The 23,656-nt window shown below is 39.7% G+C and overlaps 1 protein-coding gene across 2 annotated transcripts in view; it reads right to left on the bottom strand.

The window, feature by feature from the left end:
• Nucleotides 1-23,435, bottom strand: part of crppa (CDP-L-ribitol pyrophosphorylase A) — a 151,522-nt gene extending 128,087 nt beyond the window's left edge. For both annotated transcript variants that reach the window (XM_076281235.1, XM_076281236.1), the window contains exons 1-2: nucleotides 23,091-23,435; nucleotides 19,200-19,476 (exon numbers count right to left, since the gene is read on the bottom strand). In XM_076281235.1, the coding sequence (XP_076137350.1) occupies nucleotides 19,200-19,476; nucleotides 23,091-23,320 (507 nt within the window). In that variant the 5' untranslated portion in view covers nucleotides 23,321-23,435. The remainder of the gene's footprint in view (nucleotides 1-19,199; nucleotides 19,477-23,090) is intronic.
• Nucleotides 23,436-23,656: the final 221 nt, after the last annotated feature.

Below are 23,656 nucleotides of genomic sequence, written 5' to 3'. Positions count from 1 at the left end.
TAGATCAGAAGCAGCAAATGTGTGTGTCATCTTGGGCAGTATTTTGCACCCTGGTGCATGGTGTAAAACTTGTTTTCCACCCGGCGCAAAGTTTAATTCCTTATTTTGCACGTTTATTTTTTAAACAATGCGCCCAGGGGTGTGGCAATTAACAACTTAGGGAGTGACCAAGCGCATTGTCTAAAAATCGCTATTGTACACCACCTAAATCACATTACGCCACTGACCAAGAGAAACCTGGTCAGAAGTCTATGACGAGTTGTTTATGTTATTTTAAGAGTGCATTGTCAACAGTCATATTGGCGGGTGCACAACACACTATCCTTCTATTATCCATGAACGCACACCAGCACACGTCCATGCAAAACATTACAAATTGCACAATTACAATGGGAAACATAATTAGAATAAAGATATTACGAACTACGTCTCATGATGAGTAGTTATTCACCATCATTTGCAAATTGGTAATGACGGTTAAAAATGATTAGGGGAGAGGCGAGAGACACGTATGGAGCACAGCTAAAGATGCACTGTCACGAGATATAAGCAACTCCTCTGCAGGATAAATATTGTTTTATTGAGTCATTTGAACAATATAGGGTAAGTGTTGCTTTTTTCCAGCCTATGTTTTCGATGGTAACCCATTGTCAGTCAATAGTGAAAATAACTGAACGTTACTCCATATAACTGTCTTGCCGTTGACTGACACCATGGTGAAGTTAGTTTCACTTTGCCAATGAGTTCAAATAATAGACGAGTGCAAATGCGTGAGGGAATGCGTGCTTCAGTAAAGCATGGTTTAGTGGAATGACTATTCCATACGGTCTCACAAGCAGCCTCCTTCAAATGCACAGTTGACTGTCAAAATACCAATACATTCTTTGACATCACGCTTTGCGCCATTAAAGGGAATGATAGATGATAACCCTTTGTTAATATTTGTTAATTGTTTCTAAAATATCTATTTGGCACAAGTTAATAGTTTTTTCATCATTAATTCAATATTAGTTGTTTGCATAAAATCTGTATGTTAATATTTTAACAAATCTATTAACTAATATTGTATTAATATTTGTTCATTGTTAACTAAATGTCTTTTTGGCACTAATTAACAGTTATTCTTACATCATTTAAATGTTAACTGTTTATTTACAAACTATAAACTAATATAAAAGTTAATGACATATTATTATTTATCTAGCTTTTCTGATTAGCTTTGTGGAGAATTTATGGTTTATGGCTTTATGGTCTTGTGGGGTGTATAAGACACCCTACTGCCTGTGGTTGGTTGTGTGAGAGTTTGCACACCTCTTCTTCCATTTCATCCTTATTGGATACCTTTGTGGTTGGCTGTCCTGTAATTGGTGACCCTGTCTAGTGTTTGAAAGTAGTGTACTCTTTGCCTTTGGAAGTACTATTTGGTTGCTGCTTGAATTTGGTGAAATTCAGGGGAGGGGTGTAACAGAGTTAGAAATGTAGTTTAGTGTTTGTATGTGATTTTCGCCGTAATTAAGCAGCTTTTTTGAGATTGGTGTTTTGGAGCCCCCTTTGAAGAAACGCTATACTGCAGCTCTGCTGTGTTTTGTCCTTGCATTGTTGCCATAGCTGATCAGAAGCGGTATGCTTTGCATTGGGTAGGTTGACTGTATAAAGCACTCTCCACTTTGTTTTAATTTTGTAACTGTAAAATGTTGTTTACGTTAAAAACTTCGATATACCACCTGTATTATATTACTGTACGTATTGTTAGGATTTGGTAGCAATTCTAGCAACTTAGAGAACGTTTATTAATGTTTTCATTATGACCACGAGTTCATACACACGAGTCTAACGTGACTAGCTGTAAACTCCGCTAGCAACTTTCCATGCATTCAGTGTAGTTTAGCTTAGTGCTCATGGAAAGTGCAATTCAGTCTAGCAGGAAATGAATGTACATTTAGTTTAGCATGTTTATGCATTACCTCCATACAGTGGGCATCGCTTTCAAATGGCCACTTTAGTCGCGCATTACGAGGCATGAAGCTGCGTGAAGCTTTAGTACCACTTTCAGCCACTGTGCGTCGCTCTGCCACTGTACATCGCTCTGCCTGCCGCCCCTTCTGAAAAAGCTCAATTTACCTCGATTTAGGCTACTTGGGTATGGCTTAAGGCTTGACTACTGGTAACGAAAATCAAAAATTTGCTGTCTACATTGTCACAAGGATTAAAGTTTTCCGTCATACGACGGATTTCCGTCAATTTGATTTTAGAAATGTCATATTTGAGATTGATGCAGATCCGATGAGAGAAAAAAATAGGAGGGGGGGGGGGGGACTATCACCTTTTCTTTTCCTTTTTTAAGGCAACTACAAATATTAGGTCCGATGAATTAATGTGTGTGATGGTAAATGTTTAAAGACCTAATAGGCTAGTGTTCTTGAGAACTTTCTGTGTCTCAATCAGTTACCGCTCAAGAAGATAGCCTACGTCAGCCATGAGTTTCGCTTTGTTTATGTTCTACACGCTTGTCTCATTGGCCTGGGGCGTTTGCTTAAAAAAAAGAACACGTATGGAGGACTAATAACGGTCTAAAAGTTGGATTATAGTGACACAATCGAGACAGCTGATGAGGTTGGCCAATCCGTTTAACTTTTTTGGATATGATATTGTGAGCTCTATGTGCGAATTAGGAAAAGAAGCGTAGGCTGTGTTCTTTCCGTGCATCAATGTAGACAATTTCTTACTATCGCGAACTCTTGTCAGGGGAGGTCATTCATTTTGGGTGTAGGGATGTAACGGTATGAAAATTTAACCTCACGGTTATAGTGACCAAAATTATCACGGTTTTCGGTATTATCACGGTATTTTTAAAAGTGCGTTCAATATGTTCAGAAAGCACTGATAGGCCTACACAAGCTGAAATAGTTTCAAAAACTGTCCCGTTCAGTTTTTCATGTTTAATTGGCTATGTGCTTATCGCTTAACTTACCCTACCATGACTTGGAGGTTGCTATTACTGTTGAGTGAGACCAGGCTTGGAATTTCACCATTCTGGGGGCAAGGCCACTTGGCCTTCAGTTGGGCATATTTGGTGGAGGGCACAAAGGCCACATAGGCTATAAAAAATATCAAAGTTGTATAGCCTATTCACTGCAGTAGACCTGCATCACTGTATGAAACATTACAAAAACATGAAACATGACATATTATATAGAACTGCAAATCATCTGAACATCTAATATTTACAGATATCTAGGCTATATTTAACATTTATTTTATATTTGGCCTGTTATGAAATCATGTATTGAACAATTTAAGCACAGTTCAGCTTTAAGAAACTCAAATAGCCTAGATGCATGCTTAGCATTTTGTGATCTACTTTCACAAACTCTTAGTCAGCTGTCTTCTGATTTACCGATATATAGGCGATATTTGTAACATTTATTTTGTATTTGGCCCGTTATGAAATCATGTGGAACAATTTAAACACATTGTAAAACTTAAAGCCCAAATTTGGAGACATCCATGCATGTCGAAATGTACTGCAAATTCAAAAGTGGATTACTCTGGAACGGCTAACTGTACAGGGGACTGCTTTACACCTTTATGTTCGGTAAGGTCTGCTGTTTATTCTGTTTATTTATTTATGATATATGGTTTGTCATGTGTTAAACGAAAGGTTCGTGAAGTATTGCACCGAGAGGAATGGGTAGGGAGATGGACGAAAACCTTCAGTAGAATTTATGATTAAATTTAATTATATTATTTACGTTTCTCGCGAACCGTTCACCACAGCAATTCGCGGCTAACATCGTTTAAAAGCTGAGAAAAAGCTCTTTCATGTGATACTTGTGATGTCTGTGTGATGAGTAGGCTACTTCGCGAGTAGTTCAACTCAGAACAATAGGTGAATTTAGACGCACTTTCTTTCTTGCGCTGTCACTTTCTCCACTGCGTAAAAGAAATTAATTTCCGCTGTGAATGCTAAGATTATTTTGACAGGCCATAGGCTAAATAAAATTCGCTATTAGTAGGATGCAAAGCAGAATATTGAAAGAAGGGCACCAAGGGCACCGTGGCCTGTAAACCTCTGATTTTCAAAGGGACATCACGGCCAACGCAAGGGGCAAAAACGTGGCCGCCGTGAAATTCCTACCCTGAGTGAGACCAAAGTAAGTGTTCGAAATAAAACTTTAGGCTACTGTGTTCTTCTGATAACGTGAGTGGAATGGATTTAATGTGCACGCGAACGTAAAAAGACGCAGAGTGCAAATGATACAGTGCAAGTTTTGCGGTGAAAATGTTCCGCCTTTTAAAATCAGGTGTAGCCTAATCCAATTCGCAGTTAAAACCATCAATTAGACAACAGAATCAGTAGGGTACCAATTTTGCTTCATTGTACCAGGCCTACTGTATGTCAAAAGCAGGCTCGGATGAAGCTGGGAAGGATTAAACACACGGTTTCAACACCGTGATAATCAACCGTGATAATTATGATATTTCAAAAGAAAACGGTAATTGTTATCGTCAACATTTTTATCACGGTTTATCATTATACCGGTAATCGTTACATCCCTATTTGGGTGTCACCTATGACTTGAACAGATAGCCTGCTATGCCACCTGATGTAGGCTACTATTATTGTTACAGTTTTTAATCAATGCAACTAACATTATGTACAGCGACGCAATATAAACCGTAGCCTATGCAATTTATTATCCCGTCTGTTATGACATGTACAACAATGTTTTTCACAATTTGCGACGGAAGGTTTTGACTGAGCGTGTTAACATAAAATAATAATAATATTTTCATCATCGCGAACTGTTTAGTAAGGGGGTCAGTCGTGTTTGTGACGCACAGACAGCCTTGTAGCCTATTTTGCTTAGGCCTCACTTTTAACGACAGTAGGTTGTAAGTGTATGTTGACAAAAAAATAACCATGCAATTAAAATAGTCAACTTAAAACTTTGCTATAAAATATTATTCATTTATAGCACAAAACCATAACCAGTAGGCCTACCAGAACCTCGCATATTAGCGTCATTTGTGTGCGTCTATTTGGCAAGGCCACTAGCTGTCATGGATGCATTGTTGCTAAAGGAAGGCAGGTGTCAAAAGTTAAAAAAGAAATGGAGACGGGCGGCTGTTGGAAATGGGGGAGAACTAACAAGCCATGGTGTAAAGAAATTAAAGTGCCAGGGGTTTTCTTTTGCACGGTTTGTTTGGATGCAATAGGAAAACATTTTAGTACGCCACCAATCAGAAGACCGCCATAAGATTAACATTCGTGCATTTCAGGACTTCCTGAAAGTCCCCACCTGGTGGAACTAGCCACCACAACAGCTACGTTTATCTACTGAGCGTTTTTACGTTTAGAAAGTAGGCTACTGTATGCATGTTCTTTCATAGCGCAACACGACCTGTCCCTCACCATATCGCAACCTCTTGTCAACCTTATACAATCTGTTGCTGAAGACAAAAGCGCCCTCTCCAGATTGTCGTTATCAAATGTGCAGACCGCCTGCATGAGCACACACAGTATTGCTGCTCATTGGAAAACTGAGTTGTCTGTAAAACTCAAAATTACCATGTTTTCATTAAATGCGGATGAGAAAACAAATGGAAATATGAACAAAATCTAGAATGTTCTGATTCGTTGATGATGATGAGGAAATTGGAAGTCTTTCAAACTTTTATATATTTTACTTGTGTTGAATTGCATATTAACAAGAAAAAAGTCTCCCCTTTAAACACTTTTGGCCTGAAGTAATTAAATAAGAGTGTAAGTTAAAGCCTTTCTACAATATTGCTGCAGTAGAAAAGAACAGCAATGGCTAATCAGCAATGGTCAGGGATGGTACTAAAATATATTTTTGTTCATCAGGAAAACTCAATCTCAATCAAGAACACTCTCACTTCGCCTTATTCACATGGTGGCCATTGGCGGCTAAAACGAGGCTACAGGGTACACAACCCATAGGATTGTTATGTTCTATGCATTCACCTGTAGGTGGCATTAATTATATAGTATGTGTCCCCTGTAGCCTCGTTTTGGTTTAAACAATGGCCGCCGTGTGAATAAGGCGAATACTCCCTTTACTTTGCTGTTTGCGTCTTTTTGTACATTAAAAACCAATAGGTCGCAACCGCAAAAGGGGTGCTATCTCTATAGGTAGATATGAACGTATGACTTATGGCCTGAAAAAAGTTCAGTCAAACAATTTTTTTTCACTTTAATCCCTGTTGTCAGTGTTGGGGTAACACAACTACGCAAATCAAAACAGTGGTGTGATAATTGAGCCAGTAGAGAAATAACTGTTCAGAATGAATCTGTACCCTTGGGTAGGCTTCTGCGACGTTTTCAACAGGCTACGCTATAGAGACTAAGACAACTATGACCCACGTTTTGGTTTCGTAAATTAATTTGCCCTACTTCTTGACTGCAATGTAGTCAATTGACTGCTTGACATGTCATTTTTATTTTTCTGTACAATAAACAAATACATCTGCTTTGTTTTGGGAAACAGTCGTAACTTATATGTTGGTTAGTTGAACGATGCATCCTGTTAGTAAAAAGCTAACCGTAGTTGTAGCCTACGGGAAATGCACCCCAGATCAGCTTGTAGGCCATTAGCAATCTGTTTATTTTATTTTATGAAGCCTACACAGTAGATCACATGCCACATTCTCACTTTCAATAGACAGATGCAATAGCCATTGGTCAAGTATTGAGTATAACGCAATTAAGATAGTACCCTATACAAAAAGTACTTCATACTATCATAAAAAATCGTTAAAACGAATAGCATTTTGCAACTTGACAAAACACTGGATTAAATATCGTAGGCACAGGAGAAAACTTGTACATCCCTCTCCCTTCAGTGCTATGACTCGTTCAGCTGTGAGCTTGTTTCGCAAAAAAAAAAACTATTGCAGATATCAATACGTCTTTGTTCATGGGTTTGGCCTCACATCAGAGGCTTAGACAACTATGATCCACGTTTTGGTTTCGTAATTTGCACTACTTATTGACTGCAATGTAGTCAATTGACTGCTTGACAGGTTATTTTTATTTTTCTGTACAATACACAAATACATCTGCTTTATGCCGCAGAATTACGCACTTGGCCAGCCTATAGAACGGGCACATTTTGGAGAGAATGCACGCAAGAATCTGTAGGCTATTTGTGGCTGGTTACCAGCAAACAATGTTTAATGCATTAACTCAAGACTTCAAACATTTTCTAAACAATACAAACAGAAAGGATGCAGCAGGCAGCAAATGTAGAAGAGTCATTTCCAGTGGAAGAACAAAATGCTGAATGAAGCCCAAAGATATGAAGGCATATCTGGCAAGTTGTTATTTTTTGAAGACGTAAATGGTTGGGCTATAGGCCTAGTTTGCAAGAAGGAGACATAAAGCGTGAGCATGCCATTTTGACAGCCCTAGTCCACTGTAGGCTACGCCAATCGTCTATTAACACCTTCCACCTAACCCCGGTGAGTGGGGGTCGCTATAATGCGTGTGAAATAGCACCATTGAGTAGCCTATGCGAAATAGCCTTAAATCGTTCCGGTGTTGTGTGCCTTCTGGTTTCTCCACCTACTGGTTTCCTTGCGCATGCATGCGCTGCAGCAGTTGTCAGACATTCACAAACAAGTTGTTTTAGGCGGTTTGAAGTCGCTTTTCATACGCCATGAGCGCTCGGCTACATTACAGCCACTCGGACAAAAGACATGTAAAAAATATATTTTGAAAACTAGCATTAAACTGGATTCAATCCCGCAAAAGTAACACACGCGTGACTCTCTCCATCCTGATTCCCTACTCTTTGAGCCAACTAATATGTTACGCGAATCAATTAACTATTGTAGGCTACCATTAATTAATAATGTAGGCAACACCCAGGTAACATGTTGTCCAGGCTATCTGAAACAAGGGGTTGCCTCTCATCTACAACAACTGGTTACCTTGGGCTGCTACAGTCGTCAGTGCACTGTGCACAGTAGGCCTATGCTACTCTTTGTTGTTGATCAACTAAAAATAAAAGATGTATTTGGTGATGACGTTATTGTAGGCCTAGTAGACCTAAATTCTGAGAAATTAAATGGTACGAGAAACGATCTACATGGTGCACCAGACCGCGATGTCTTCAAGGGTTGAATGAAGGAAGTTTGCAAAAATTAGTGTATTTTTCAAGTCAATAAACATTCTTAATTTTTGAATGTCTTTGTCAGGGAACATCTGACTTTAAAAACCATAGGCCTGGTAGTCGCTCAGACAAGGAGTTAGCCTATAAGATAAAGGCAATACCATTTGTGTCACCTAATGCAGTTCAGTGAATTAGCAAGATACCATCAGAAGGCAAAAACCAGCGCTCTCTCCCCTGCGCATAAAGCTGTCTGCGTGTTGTAGGCTAGATTTGCGTGAGTTCTTTCTATCTGCTTTACTTTTGTGAGTTGCGACCACCTAGGCTATGTTATAGATGTTCTATGAGGTACCAGTGTTTAGCTGTGTCACAAAACAATAAGCTTTGTCAGACTACTTTTAAAATGATATTCAGGGCTATATACATTTTAAACATTCGGGGCTGTAGACCCGACAAAGCCTTGCGTTAATTCTTCAGGTGGGAAGTGTCAGGAAATTTCATACGAGAGACACTCTCATTGTTGGTTAGTATATGAAGTAGGGAATTGACAGCAACATATCCAATCACATTATGAGAGATGCTGAATTTAACATAAACTGCGATGTTTGATTTTAAATGAATGTAAATTTAGCCGGGACTGTAAGCTGGCACACGTGGGTGCTCGATGTTTTCAGTGGGTGCCCGAGAGACGGAGCACCCACGGTATCGGCGCCTATGACAAGCGTATCTCGCGGTTGCATCCATTACAAACAAACATGCAATGTGAACGTCTGGGATTGGGGAGAGCACTAAATGCTCTTCTGAAAAAGTCAAGCCTTTAAATGAAAAACACTCTTTAATAATCAAAAAAATAAACAGCGGGGGGAAGTTAAAATACGTGAGAAACACGGAAAAAGTTGACATGCATTGTTTCGGTCCCCGTGCACAGGGATTATTTGTCATATTATTAATCACATATGATTATTTGTGAAATTGTGCAAACAGGCGCAACACATTTGAAAAGGAAGGACTGGTAGCATGCAAGCTCATGGGAAAGATTGATTTAAGAACGTTATCACAGTGTGTGGCTGTGTTCTGTCGGAGGGTCATTGAACAATTTCTAGCAGGCAAGGGAGGGTCATGCAACTTTTGACTGAAGCACTCAAAATTCCTCCGGTGGCCCCTTCAATAAATAACGAACAGTCCCTAGATTGATGCTGGGCTATATGTCTTGGTTCATGTCTGTTAACAACTCATTGCCGTCAAACGCGTAGCCTATCTCGCGGTTGCATCCATTACAAACAAACATGCAATGTGAACGTCTGGGATTGGGAAGAGCACTAAATGCTCTACTGAATAAGCACAAAGTCAAACCTTTAAATGAAAAACACTCTTTAATAATCAAACAAAATAAACCGCTAATGAAGTAAACTTGTGACCATAAAAAATCGTTTATGTGACTCCTTGATAACAGGACGTAACAGGAAGGCATTTGGCTGAGCAACGGAGGTTATTAATATGCTCTATATTTTGTCCAAATGATGTCTGTCTATCATCGTTGTACTCGGAGAAAACCAGAATGTTTAATTTGTCCTGCGTTTCTTCTACGGCTGCAAACGGGATTCACTCGCAGTTAACCAAATATTTCTTTATTAGGGCAGGGCAGGCATATTTCTGGCTATTAAATTATTTCTAAACCAGTCTGCTAAAGTCTGTAGTGAAGTCTGTGTAGGGTTTTCCAGGCTCCATTTCTTTTTACGAGACACCCTGCTCACTTGAGCCATCTACCGGTTGTTTGGGTTGTTGCAGCGTCTCACTGGAAAAATACAAATTAAAGTCGCGTGATGCCGCGTGGCCAAGTCGAAGCACTGCCCACTGTATGGTCTACGTCTGTGAGTGTTTAGTGAGTCTCAGAATATTAATAAACTCATTCTATGCACCTGAACATTCCATGTCGCACGTCTCCCTTGCTAGTAGGGCTGACAGTGATGGTATAGGAATCATGCATGTAATATAGCCCATTCAACTACTTCTTTTTATTTTGCTTGTGCAGATGCTGTTTTATGTATGCCAGTGTCTGAAGGCATGTTTTGTTTGAACTTTTCCTAAAGGAATAAAAGTGATAAGCCAGTTTTGGTCTCAGTCCCTTCACTGTCTGACTAATAGTTATATATTACTTATATATTAATAAAGCTTAACCAACTTTATTATAAGGGGCCCCCATACTGATAGTTATATATTACTAATATATTAATTAAGCTTATATATTACTAATATATTAATTAAGCTCAACCAACTTTATTATAAGGTGCCCCACGCTTATAGCTATATACTACTAGTATATTAATTAAGCTTAACCGACTTTATTGCAAGCGTTTCTGGCGCCGACAAGAGTGGCGGCATGTCAAGGTAGCTCCGTGTTTTTTTCTTGAATTTCCCCTTCGGGATCAATAAAGTATCTATCTGTCTATTGTAAGGGTCCTATGGGGAGTGGTTCATATTGGGATAGGCAGAAGCACAGTTTAATATCAATTAGTTAAATAATAATAAGTCATTAACTTTTCTATTAACATATAGTTTGTAAATAAACATTTAACATTTAAATGATGTAAGAAATAACTGTTAATTAGTGCCAAAAATACATTTAGTTTTAACTATTAACTATTAACACATATTAATACAATATTAGTTAATAGATTTGCTAAAACATTAACATACAGATTTTATGCAAACAACAAATATTTAATTGATGATGAAAAAACTATTAAATTGTGCCAAATAGATATGTTAGTAACAATTAACAAATATTAACAAAGGGTTAGGTAATTACTAGTTTGCTATTTATTATGGCACCTTATTATGGAGTGTTACCGAATTACTTTGTAACGCGTTACTCCCAACACTGTTCATGACCCACTTTTAGTGTCTTGACAGAGATTGGCAGATTTCCTTTAAAAATGTTCAGGTTTTTCCTTGGTGTTCATGACACCATGCACCTTAATTAGGTTCCCAAGGCTATGTACAACAAACACACCTTAAAGTGTTTCTAGCCAAAGAGTGCAATTTTCACTGTCACTGTACCATTCCGTAACTCCTACTGTTTACATTGATAATTAAATGACTGAAAGGCTTTTACCTGGCATGCCCTCTAAATAATCTATTAGCAGTGAGGTCACTTTTGAAAACAATTTTGGGGACTTGGTGACCCCAAGATGATACCTTTGTCTGTGTGGTTCTTATGGAATTTTTTGCCTATCTCACCATCCTCCATACTGTACGTGGGGGCAAAAACCATGGGTCTTTGTTAGTGCTGGGCGGTATGACCAAAAATGTATATCACGGTATTTTTCAAAATTCTTACGGTTTCACGGTATATGACGGTATTTTTATTGTTCACAGCATTTTCTACAGGTTGAGAGAGGAATTGCTGCAGTACATTGACTATGGTCTATTTTACTGTCATGATGTAGAATAACTCCACACTAGTGGTAATGCAGTTTTGCATGGCCCCAGAAAATGATGCTGTTTACAAAGAGCCACTCATGATTCAAATGAAGAATCTAATCAGAATGCAAAGACAGTTGCGGTCAAAATAGAGAACTTTTACTGTGCAAATTTCACAAACATCTTGTATAAAATCAATACAAAGAGTAGTGCAACCTGCAATAATTATAATTTTTTGAAAATTATACAATTTAAAATAAAACCTCTCTGCTAATATGCTTACTCTGTCAAATAAACCTATCAAAAACATGCCTTGTGTGGTTTAGCCTACATGACGTTAGTGGTAGGCTAACGTTAACTTCATGTGGATGTGATGTCTTGTTAGCCTGCCATGAGCTTCGATTCGGTTCGCTAGGCAAAACATTAACAAAAAAGTTTGTTTTGGTGCACTGATGACAGTCAGGATCATTTCTAACTAGCAAGCTAGTTTTGCTCAGTGCATGTCTATAACATGCTTTACTTGCTACCTGGATAATTTCAGCGAATATTCCTAAGGTGACATGAATGATAAGATCATTAAACTTCACTGTGTTCGGTGGGTTGCTAACGACATCACCAACTAGCTAGCTACAGCTGTTGAACAATCTCAATAGAATTTTCGTGATGGTAAATCCCTTACAATGCACTATCCCTTAACGTTTTTCCTTAACTAAAGAAACAATTTAAAGGTATTCTGTGCAACACCCTTAAATAAACCCCTTACCTGAGGAGAAATTAAGCCTTAAGGGTCATACTTAAGGGGAAAAACTTAAGGTGTTTTGTGTTTACCCTCACTATGCCTCGCAGTGGCACCATGCGTGCGTGTGAAAAAAGTACCGTCTGAAACACTGTCGCATATCATAACGAAAATATACACCGGTATATGAACCGGTATACCGCCCAGCACTAGTAATTGTCCAAGCATGTTTGTCACATTTTCAGTTGATTAGAACCTTTTAATCATTGTTTTAACTGCAAATATAGGCATTAGGTATAAGTACCTACTGTAGTGTTTATAGACATTCACTTTCTTTTTATTTAAATTGAGTATATTCTCTTGTCTTTCTGATGTTGAAAAATGACTAGAGGATTAGCCTCTTATTGTTTCCATAGCTTATTTAAAATATAGATTAACCTAGATACATTATTTCATAGAGTGCTAATACCACAATAGTCATGTTTGCAAACTTTGACAGTATGTAGGATTTTTTAAGGATTGTTGTTTCTTTGTCAAATGTAGGCCTATTGTGTTGAACACATAGTGTTTGCTTCACATAACTTTCATTTTGTTGGCGGTTAATTAATAGTAAAGTGTTTTGACGTATTGATGTAACGTATCAGCAGATCAATTGGGCAAATACTGATACTGTAGCATTTTTCGCCATATAAGACAATTTCATATTTTGTAGCAAACTTTGTCAGGGACCCCCTGACAATGTGCTGCGGACCCCACTTTGAGAACCAATGCTCTACCGAACTACCTGTGGCTTTATTTGTGGAGGACGTAGAGAAAGCACCCGTTTGATAAAATGAGCCAGTAGTGGAGAAATAACTTTTAAGAAATAATGTGTAGCCTACTAGCAGGCTACTGCAAAAAACAGTAATTCGGCTTGTAGATTATTTCTCCCTCTTTTAAATTGGAGCGAGCATGGAGTGATTTCACTGCAGTGGGATGATTTTTAAGTGGAGCAGGTGGTGCGACCTGACGTGAATTTGAACCTGCGCCTAGCGCAGTGTTGACTTGCACGTCTTTTTAAGATGGTGAGCGTAAAGCCAAGGAGGATGGCTTGTAGTGACTGATCACATTTGCACATTTTGTTGTGTTGCACTTTCTTTTGCACTTGTTCTATAATTTGTAATAGTCTTTGTTAAAATTGCACAAATTACACAAATATTTTGAAATATTTGTATACTGTTGTATAGTTTGTTTGGTGTTATTACTTTGCTAACTGTTTAATAAATAATTGTTAAATGTACAATGTGTTTTAGGTGGTGTACAATAGCGATTTGATAATACGCTCGGCCAGTGGTTCTCAACCTTTTTTCAGTGATGTACCCCCTGTGAAATATTTTTTTCAGCCAAGTACCCCCTAACCACACTAGCACAAGAATTACCGCTATATGCTTCAACCACGACTCCATCGTTTGGGTTTTGACAGTGATTGACAGGTGATGTCGGGTGGCATGTGACCAGGGGCGTAGCTACAGATTTTTCGAGGAGTATGCAACAACAATATTGGCGCCCCCCCCCCAAAAAAAAACAAAAACAACTAAAGCAAAACAAAAGGCCAATAATTTACACTATTACTGTGCATTAGTGTCTATTGAATATGTTTTTAAAGAAATGCTGCCAATTTGATGTTTAACTTGATGTTATACTTGATTTATTGAAAAAAGTATTGATAAATGGTGCATTGTCACTTTAAGAGAGTCTAAACGGTTCTCATAACGTCCTTTTGCCAGCTATTGCTCACAATGGATAAGGCTGATAGGCACTCTAGCCTTGTTTGTTTGCACCACATTGACAACACAATATTAAGTTATTACAAGGAGCCTTAATTGTTAGGATATGGAAACATGTAATGAGTTGCTGCTAGCATGACATTTCTGTTTGCAGTTGGCCATTAAAAGTGCAGTATGAGCATGGTAGCCACCTAGCTATCTGAATGGAATAGGCTATGTTTCAATCGGCATTCCTTAACAAACGCTAGTTAGTCTGTTAACATTCATATTTGCAAGCCTCCAAGTACAGACGTCATCACTTTAAATCCTACCTGTTGCCTTTCACCGTCCACTTATTTACCTGCGGTTGCATCCCTTGACATGCCATCTCCTTTTCACTCTCTTTTTCTATTTTTAGTCGTCAACAGTTTTTTTTCTTTTGCTGTATCCATCTTTTTCCATAGACGGCAACTGACTACTTGTCGGCCTATCTGCTCGCCCAGCGCTCACCGCGTCCCCACTCCCTCTTCTATGTCAAAATTCTATGATGGAATCTTATGAGATAGGGCGCCTACTCTAGCCTGTTCGTCCTCTAAAATGTTATAGAACATTGATAAAATGTTGAAATGATTTAGAAACGGACAGCAGTAGCTACATATAGAAAATACCAAATATATTATTTTTTTTACCATCGCTTTGGCGCCTCCATGGAGCTGCGCCCCTATGCGCCGCATATAGCGCATACCCACTTTTTGCGCCACTGCATGTGACAGGTTGGGTCGAACCATCCTGGTATGGGGGTGACTCTGGGTTTTTAGGATAATTAAATTGAATAGCCTACTGAAATATAAAATTCATTTTATGAACTTACATTTTCCTGAAATATTTATTAAATAATTGTTTTTAAAGTATTTTTGCATGGAGTCTACTTTTTAAATATACAGCGGGGAAAATAAGTATTGAACACGTCAACATTTTTTTCAGTAAGTATACTTCCAGTGAGGCTATTCGCATTACATTTTCACCGGACATTAGTATTAATGTCCGTAATCCACACATATATAAAAATCCAAACATCAATGTCTAAAAGTAGAATTATGAGGGAATGGCACAGGGAAAAAGTATTGAACACGCTAAGAAAAAGCAGTACACAAGGAACAAACTGGAATTTATCAGTAATTAGAGAAATTATCCCTCCTATCTGTGCAAATTGATATAAGCTGGGTTAGTACATACTGGTGGGCTATAAAAAGGTTTTTTGTTACCAAGGTGTCACACAAGAAACATTTCATGATGGGTAAAAGCAAAGAGCCCTCCCAAGACCTTTGCAACCTTATTGTTGCAAAACATATCAATGGAACTGGTTACAGATGCACTTCAAAACTTTTGAATCATCCAGCAAGCAGTATTGGAGCCATTATCTGCAAGTTGAAGGAACATCACTGCATCATCAACTGGCCATGCACAGGATCTCCTTGCAAGATTTCTGACCAGGAAGTCAGAAGGATAGTCAGAAGAGTAGCCCAAAGATCCAAGGACCACTCTGAGAAAGCTCCAGAAAGACTTGGAGGCAGCAGGTACAATTGTTACAGAGAAAATCATAGGTAATACATTCCACCGCCATGGCCTCTATGCACGCTCATCCCGCATGACTCTATTGCTGAAGAAAAACATGTCAAACCTCGTTGAAAGTTTGCTACACAACATTTGGACAATCCTATGAAATACTGAGAGAATGTATTCTGGTCTGATGAGAGCAAAATTTAACTTTTCAGATGTGGAGGAGAAATGGCACTGTGCATCACTCTAAAAATACCATACCAACAATAAGGTTTGGAGGTTGTGGCATCATGGTGTGGGCTGTTTTTCATCTCATGGTACTAGCAGACTTCATTCAGTTTAGAGTTTAGATTCTCTGCCCGAGCCCGAACTTGACCCGACGGGTCGGGCCGATATTTCCAGCCACTATCCTCGGGCCGGGCCGGGCCGGGTCGTTGATCAAGCTTGCTTTTTTTTTTTTTTCTAATCATTAGCCTACTTGGGTGGGGAGCTAAAGCTATGCCATAGTCAGACTCAGAAATATTTTATATTTATCAAAGTAGGCCTAAGTAACAAGTGTATACAAAGTTAAATAAGTTAGGCTCAGAGTTACAAAACGTCAATTGTAGTGTCATGCGCAGCTTCTCCACTCGCACACATCACACCGGGCCTGCTGTGCTGTATTGTGTAGCTTAAGTGCAACGTGAAGCTTGAAGATGTAAAGAAAAAAAATGAAAACAGGAGAAATAACTTCGAGGAAGTTTGGAGAAAAGTCAGAGGTATGCATTTGTCAGGTATGCTTTGTTGCGTGCATTAAGTGCGCACGATGTTCACCTATGACAGCAAAAATACTTTAAGATGAACATGAAGCAGGCTTGCCATGGCATAAATAATGATAGCCAGCCTTCAATGTCCTCTTTTGTCCTCTCAATGTCCTCTAAACGGATTTCTGTAGCTCAAACAGCTCGGAATTAGTTGAGAACGTCAGTTATAATGGCCCACGTATTTAAAAAATGTCGGGTTTAAATCGGGCTCGGGCTCATAATTACAGTTAACGTGTCGGGCCGGGTCGGGCTCGGGCACAATGTGCACGGGCTTGGGTAGGGTCGGGCTTGATTTTTTGGGCCCGATCTAAGCTCTAATTCAGTTGAAGGAATGATGAATGGAGTCATTTTGTTCCGGGAGAATCTTTACATCCACCAGGATGATGAGGATGAGACATGGCTAGACCTTCCAGCAGGACAATGATCCAAACCATTCAGCAAAGGAAACTCTCAATTGGTTTCAGAGAAAAGAAATCTAGGCCCTGACTTCAATTCAATTGAACAGTTTTGGACGTTAACTAAAGATCAGGATTCACAAGAGGGACCCCTGGAATCTTCAATATTAAAGGACAATTCCGGCGCAAAATGAACCTGGGGGTTAATAACACATTTGTACGAGTGCGACCGTTCGCTGGGATTTATTTTCATGCTAGTCGAACGGTAATGTGTTTCTTTTTAATAAACTGCCTGTACACTTACAAAGTTCTCAATGCTTCGGTTTACATGTAGAGACCCTCATTATGCTACTGTGTAAGTGTGGTGCTATTTTGAGCCTTGTTAGTGGTATAGAAATAGCGATTTCTTTCTACTGTACGTGTGCCCCGAAGGCTAGCGTTAAACACTAATTAGCGGTTTGCAATAAAACTGGTCACATTCGACTAGCATGAAAATAAATCCCAGCGAACGGTCGAACTCGTACAAATGTGTTATTAACCCCCAGGTTCATTTTGCGCCGGAATTGTCCTTTAAAGGACTATCTGTTTAAAAGAATGGGCCAAAATCAGCCAGAATACTGTGACTGATTAGTTTTCGTCATACAGGAAATGCCTTAAAGCTGTCATTACGAATAAAGGCTTTTCCACGGTGGAGGGATTCTCTGGGGCTGAGCAATTTACAGACATATGTGGTGTGCGCCTTACAGAAATAAATGCCTTTTTTGATTAAAAATGACCTTTCTGCGCTCCATATCTGTAACACAAACTGATCTGACCTGACTTGACCCGAGTTTACGTGTTAGCCTGTGTGTGTCTGTCTGCACTCATGATTCTCTTCAACTTTTTACTGCATTGTCATGAACAAAGTAAAGGCAAAAAAGGTGTTTCTTTGTCGAACAAATTGGGATGCAATGTGAGCCTCATAACCCAGAAGGATTTACTTGCTATCAAATGATAGCTCCGTGTCTCCTCTTTCATCTGACATGCGTGGCATATCTATCACAGGTCCGCGAGTAATTCAAACGAGAGTAATGGGTGTGCAGCATTGGTTTTTGTACATGACGTTATTATTTTGCAGCCACTTTGTCTGTTTTCATAAGCCAGAAGGATCGACATACTTGGTACTAATGGATAGCCCGGTGTCTCCTCTTTCATCTGATATGCTTGCCATATCTATGCATTCACAGGTTCGTGAGTAATTTAAACGAGAGTAATAGGTGCGCAGGTGAACGCAGAGACTGTAAATATGATGCAATTTGATTTAATTTCATGATTTTTTTTAATCTTCATACTTTAACGTACAGACAAGTGCGTGGTCTCGTTGGAAAGCCCCACTTCTGCTCTGTAACACAATAAAGGCTTCTCGCTGCTATGAACAGTTGCGGAGCAATGTAACAGAGAAGAAAGGGTGTGTTTTTGACGCACTTTGCGTCAATCGGCTTCTAGGTTAAAATCTCACGTACCCCCTGGAGTGCCTTCACGTACCCCCAGGGGTACGCGTAACCCCATTTGAGAACCACTGCACTAGGCCACTCCCTAGGTTGTTAATTACCATACCCCTGGGTGCATTATTTAAAAAATAGACGTGCAAAATAAAAAAATAAACTTTTCGCCGGGTGTGCAGTTTCAGCAGTTGTGTTACTTTACCTGAAGTTTCTCAGTTGCTAGTTATCAAATTCAAGGGCTGGAATGTGCATTTTAGTCCAGTTAAGGGATTGGATGGAATATGCAAAATATAACATTATAGGTGTAGTTCAAATGAAAAGCCCCTCACCCCTTACTACATAAAGGCATAAGGCAGATACTGATTTCAGTGATCGGTAATCGGCCCCAAAAACACTGATTGGATATGATTTTTTTTTTTTTTGCACAAAAGCGTCTGCTAATAAATTTAAATATAAACATAAACACTAATAAACATGACTTGCTGGGCAATCCCTGACTGCACCTTTAAATTAAGTTTCGTCTCCACAATTGACTATGTTGTAAAAAAGAGCTTAGTTAACTTGAATGCAACAGTTTTTGCACGTCGTGATTATGAATCTAACCGGATTTACGCATGATTTAGCCATTCATCTTCTATGCCAACAACAATCCTTGCACAATTGTTTTATGTGTTCTTTAAACGTGCATGCAGATGAGGGGTAGATTCGTTGCGAAAGAAAGGGAGAGAGAGAGATCGGGGCAAGGAGAGGAGAGCCGTCACAAGTCAACATAGGAAACACTATTTTTTGTTTGGGGCTGTTCCCACTTTGTTTCCAGTTTTCGTAACCTGGGCTGCCTACAAAGACCAGGTTTTTTACAGTTTTCTCAAGGAATGGGCAGCTAGTGGTCATGAAGAGATGATATATGTATATGTATACCCCTTGTTTGTTGGCAGCCAGTGTTATCTTGAGGAGGAAGTCCTCTTCAAGGAAGGGTCGGACAGCATCATGGATGATTACCACCTTTGGTTTTTGCAATTTTGGACCAAAGCCTTGTTCACTGAAGGCCAGCAATCCATTAAAAATGGACCGGTGTCTAGTTGATCCTCCTTCAACTATTTTGACTTTAGTGTGGTTGTATTTCTGAATAATGTCTGTCATCAAGTCATGACTCTCCTTGGCAACCACAACAACAATACTGTCAATCCAAAACACTCTGAAAAAAGAAACAACAAATGTATTATTAATTTCAAAATTCAGATTCATCCATACATGCCTTATACAAGTTACCAACCTACTACACAGACCTCATCTAATAGTAACAGTAGCCTAATATCTGCATAAAGTGTGTGATAATGGCCCCAGCAGTGGCGCGACTGGCTGGGGCACCTGCACCGTATGCCGGCGACCCGGGTTCGATTCCCGCCCCGTGGTCCTTTCCGGATCCCACCCTGACTCTCTCTCCCACTCACTTCCTGTCAGTCTCCACTGTCCTATCTAATTAAAGGCATAAAAAGCCCAAAAAATATTAAAAAAAAAAAAAAAAAAAAAAAAAAAATTTGTGATAATGAATAGGCCTACATAATTTTTTTATTTTCTATTCATTTTTATTTTTTATTACATTTACTTTCTTTATTGTTATTTTGAGATGTTTGTTTTTATTACAGTGCATGGAAATTGCCCATTCTAAGATTATATTCCGATGACCTCCTTTGTGGACCCAATTCCATTCAACTATGGGTCAATCCGTGTAAAATCACCCAGTGGCTGACAGGTCACCCTCTCCAAAAAAATCTGAAAAAATCACAGATGTTTGTAGACCAAATCTATGCATAGATCTTAAATAGTATCTGTATCAGTAATGGTTCCAAAACTACAGCCCTTTGAAGTTTCAAGTCATTTTAAGCATTGTGGTGAACAATCCTTGTTGTTCAACTTCCAACATTATTGGTTCTTTTGGTATTTCACACACATTAGTGAAACTATGTGAATAGAAGTACATTTTCCTATTGAATTTCAAAATCCAAATCAGATCAGACGTGTCATTTCCCCTCTGCAAAGCTCTGAAAATGGCTATAAATTCATTATGTGAAAAGACATCACCTTTGAGGGCTTCTCATTCAAAAAGTATGTGACACAAATTGGGCTTGATTTTCAAAAAGCACGTTTTCATCTTCTCATTTCACCACGTGGACAGTTAACAGGATTTTTAAACATTTTACCATATATCATTCTGTATGTGAACATAATCTGCCCAAATTTGGGCTTGTTGCTGAGTTTCTTTATTGAGATAAGATTTTTGAAAAATATTGTCTATAAATCCACTGAATTTGTACTGGATCTGCAGAACCACTTTGCACCACGTGTGGTGCTCTTTTAATACAATGGAAGTCAATCTAGAATAAGTCACTTGTTTGCTGCACATATCCAATCTAAACACACAGTTTATGGTTCATAGTTGAATCGCTCCAAATAATTATTGCAACATTAACAACATACTACACATAAATAAATAATATTTAGAGAAAATAAACTGATCAAGTAAATTATAAACACATAAGACTGACTGGTCATCACACATGCAGCAAGAGGATTTAGCATAATTGTCATCTTTGTAACGAGTTTTCAACACCAGCTTAAACCTATCAGTGCCTATGTGAGTACTTTAATAATTACTAGCCAGCTAGTTAGGCAAAGTCTTTATGCATGGTACTATGCAGTCCTCTGTGAGAGACAAAGAGCATCAATATGGAGATCAGTGCTTTGTCTCCATGTGTTCTGGGAAATAAGGTGGAAAATGAATGTAATAAAGAAACATATTCAAGAAGAAATGGGTTTCTAAAATTCAGTGCAGACGCGTGAGCAGAGCCGAGGGAGAGCGGCGAGGAAGAGGTTCCTGGACGATGGACAGTTGGCGGCGCCGCTGGGGCAGCGAACTCACGACGGTGGGGCAGCCTCGACGGAAAGGCCCTCTGAACTCTGAACTTTAAAACGTTTGGGTGCGTATGAGAGGCACCGTGCTGTGTGGGCGCCCGTTCTAGTTGGCCTGTTGGCCGGTGCCAGAGAAAAAAAAAGGAAAAAAGGTTCGCTGTGTTGGGTGATAGCACGAGGCAGAAGAGGGGGGTCAAGCCTTCGTCCCGACCATGACGGAGTGGAGCGGGCCGGGAGCAGAGGAGGACAGCTCTGCGAGGAGGCAGCGCGAGGAGGGACGCCGAAACCGGTAGCTGACGGCCTGAGAGCTCAGCGTGGTCCGGCTGCAGCGGAGTTGGTGCCTGCCTATCCTGGTCGGTGCGACTGTGGAGTGGAGCGACGGAGGTGCAGCGCCAGTTGACCCGTGAGTTCCAGTGCTTGGTGCCACAGTCTACGGTAGTAAGGCCACCTAGGGCCCCGTCTGGAGAGGAGGAGTGCCGCGGTGACACGCCGCGGAAAGTGCAGCCTGAGGGCGGCTGCTGAGAGGGAGCTGGTGACGAGCGGGGACGGCCACGTGGCTGCTAGCACGCCCGCACTGGACTGCTAGCAGCGTGGCTCCCCGTTGAGTGAGCTCCTGCGGCGTGTGCACCCCACGTGTTGTTGGCGGTATCACAGACTGATGGACTGAGCGAGTGAATGCCCACACCGACGTTATGGCAATGGCTAAGTGAGGAGATATTGCTGAGGACGGCAATAGCTTGCGAGGGGGCTGTGTAACGTCAGTATCTAGTGCTAGCCTCACAGAATGCAATGTGTGTGAATGCTGGTTTGTGTAATGTCGGTTTTAGTTAGTGTAATTGCATTTTCCTTGTCATGTATGTGTTAGCTTGTGTAGTCTTTCTTTAGGTTTTACCTCATGTGTTTTACCCGGTGTATTGTATGTGACAACCCTGTTTGTGTATCTTGCTTGTTTTATTGACTTCCCTTGTGTTTCCTATGTAATGGTGTCTTGGTATGTGTGTGATTTCCGCTTCCATGAATAAACCTTTGATTGGACAACTGTGTGTGTCACTATCAAATCGTTACAGTATTAAAAGAGCACCTCATGGTGCAAAGTGGTACTGCAGATCCAGTACAAATTCAGTGGATTTATAGACAAGATTTTTCAAAAATCTTATCTGAATTAAGAAACTCTTTTTAAAAATAAAAAAAAATCCTGTTAACTGTCCACGTGGTGAAATGAAAAAAAAAAGTTAATACATGATAATACATGACCTTATAATACATATATGAGTGGGGGAAACAATCTAAAGAAATTTGTGTCACATACTTTTTGAATGAGAAGCCCTCAAAGGTGATGATGTCTTCACATAATGAATTCATAGCCATTTTCAGAGCTTTGCAGAGGGGAAATTACACAAGATAGGCTACGTCTGATCTGATTGGATTTTTTAATTAAATAGGAAGTAGGCTATTTACTTGTGGTCCGCCGTTGGACCACCATCTCTTTAAATTTAACTTGTCATGAATATTAACAAAAGTTATTCAAATTATATGGAGTATAACTAACAAATGGAAAAGATTTTAGACCAATAGTGGCAAAATATTGGGCAATTTGTCTGCAACCCGCCAGCGGACCTCCAGAGACGTGCTAATCGCGGACTGGTGAAGCGCCTGATTTGGTTGCCCCGGAATTCCTGTTTCTTTACGCCCCTGTATTCAACATAGACAGTAAAAAGCTTGCTGCTTGTTGCTAGGTTACAGTGCGTATTCTCTGTTCTGCATTACGTGTTCCGTATTTTCAGCTACGGTTTCTGCGTAGCCTAAAGATAGGGGGAATACAAATTCCAATAGGGAACGAAATCGGGTGTTTCACCTTCAACACACCACCATGATATGCCCGTGAAACAATTAAATTACCTTTCAAAGGCATGAATTGTGTAACTTATCAAAGGCCTTCCTAGAATCTTGCAGAATTGTTTGGGTGTTGATAGTCCAGTTCTCTCGCCGGAGCCAGCGGCTGGCAGAACTACAGCTACAGGGAAATTCACTGGACAGCGTCCTTTCGTGAGCTCGCTCAAACAGTCCTCATTCGTCACATCCCGTTGTCGTTCGACAGTCCTCTCTGAACATGTTTCATGTTTCTCCATTCCACGTGACAATGTTCTATGCAGAAATCCAAAAGCAACGGGAGAAACGATCTAACGCTTACAACAGTGTTACGGGCTCTAGATGCTGAAGCACCGTGAACCTTGCGAAAATAGAATGTTCGTACCGGATGGCCGTTAAAAGTTAGCTTTTTCTTTCAAAATAAAAGTCCCGCTAACCGCGTTGGGTATAATGGAGATCGTTCAGAATAATGAAACAAACTTTTGATTTGACTAACCCTATAACATAAACCTATGTCAAATAAATAATTTATTAGAAAACGACTGGTTAAATGTTCAAAAATGCGTTTATAGTTTATGAAGCTTATTATGTGTATA

The sequence above is a fragment of the Alosa pseudoharengus genome, unplaced genomic scaffold (assembly GCF_046254945.1).
Source record: "Alosa pseudoharengus isolate Yale_2024_CS ecotype anadromous, Long Island Sound unplaced genomic scaffold, YU_APseudo_1.1 YU_APseudo_1.1_scf_12, whole genome shotgun sequence".
NCBI lineage: Eukaryota > Metazoa > Chordata > Actinopteri > Clupeiformes > Clupeidae > Alosa > Alosa pseudoharengus.
Note: the sequence above shows the minus strand (reverse complement) of the source record. Positions and strands in the feature narration are given on the sequence as shown.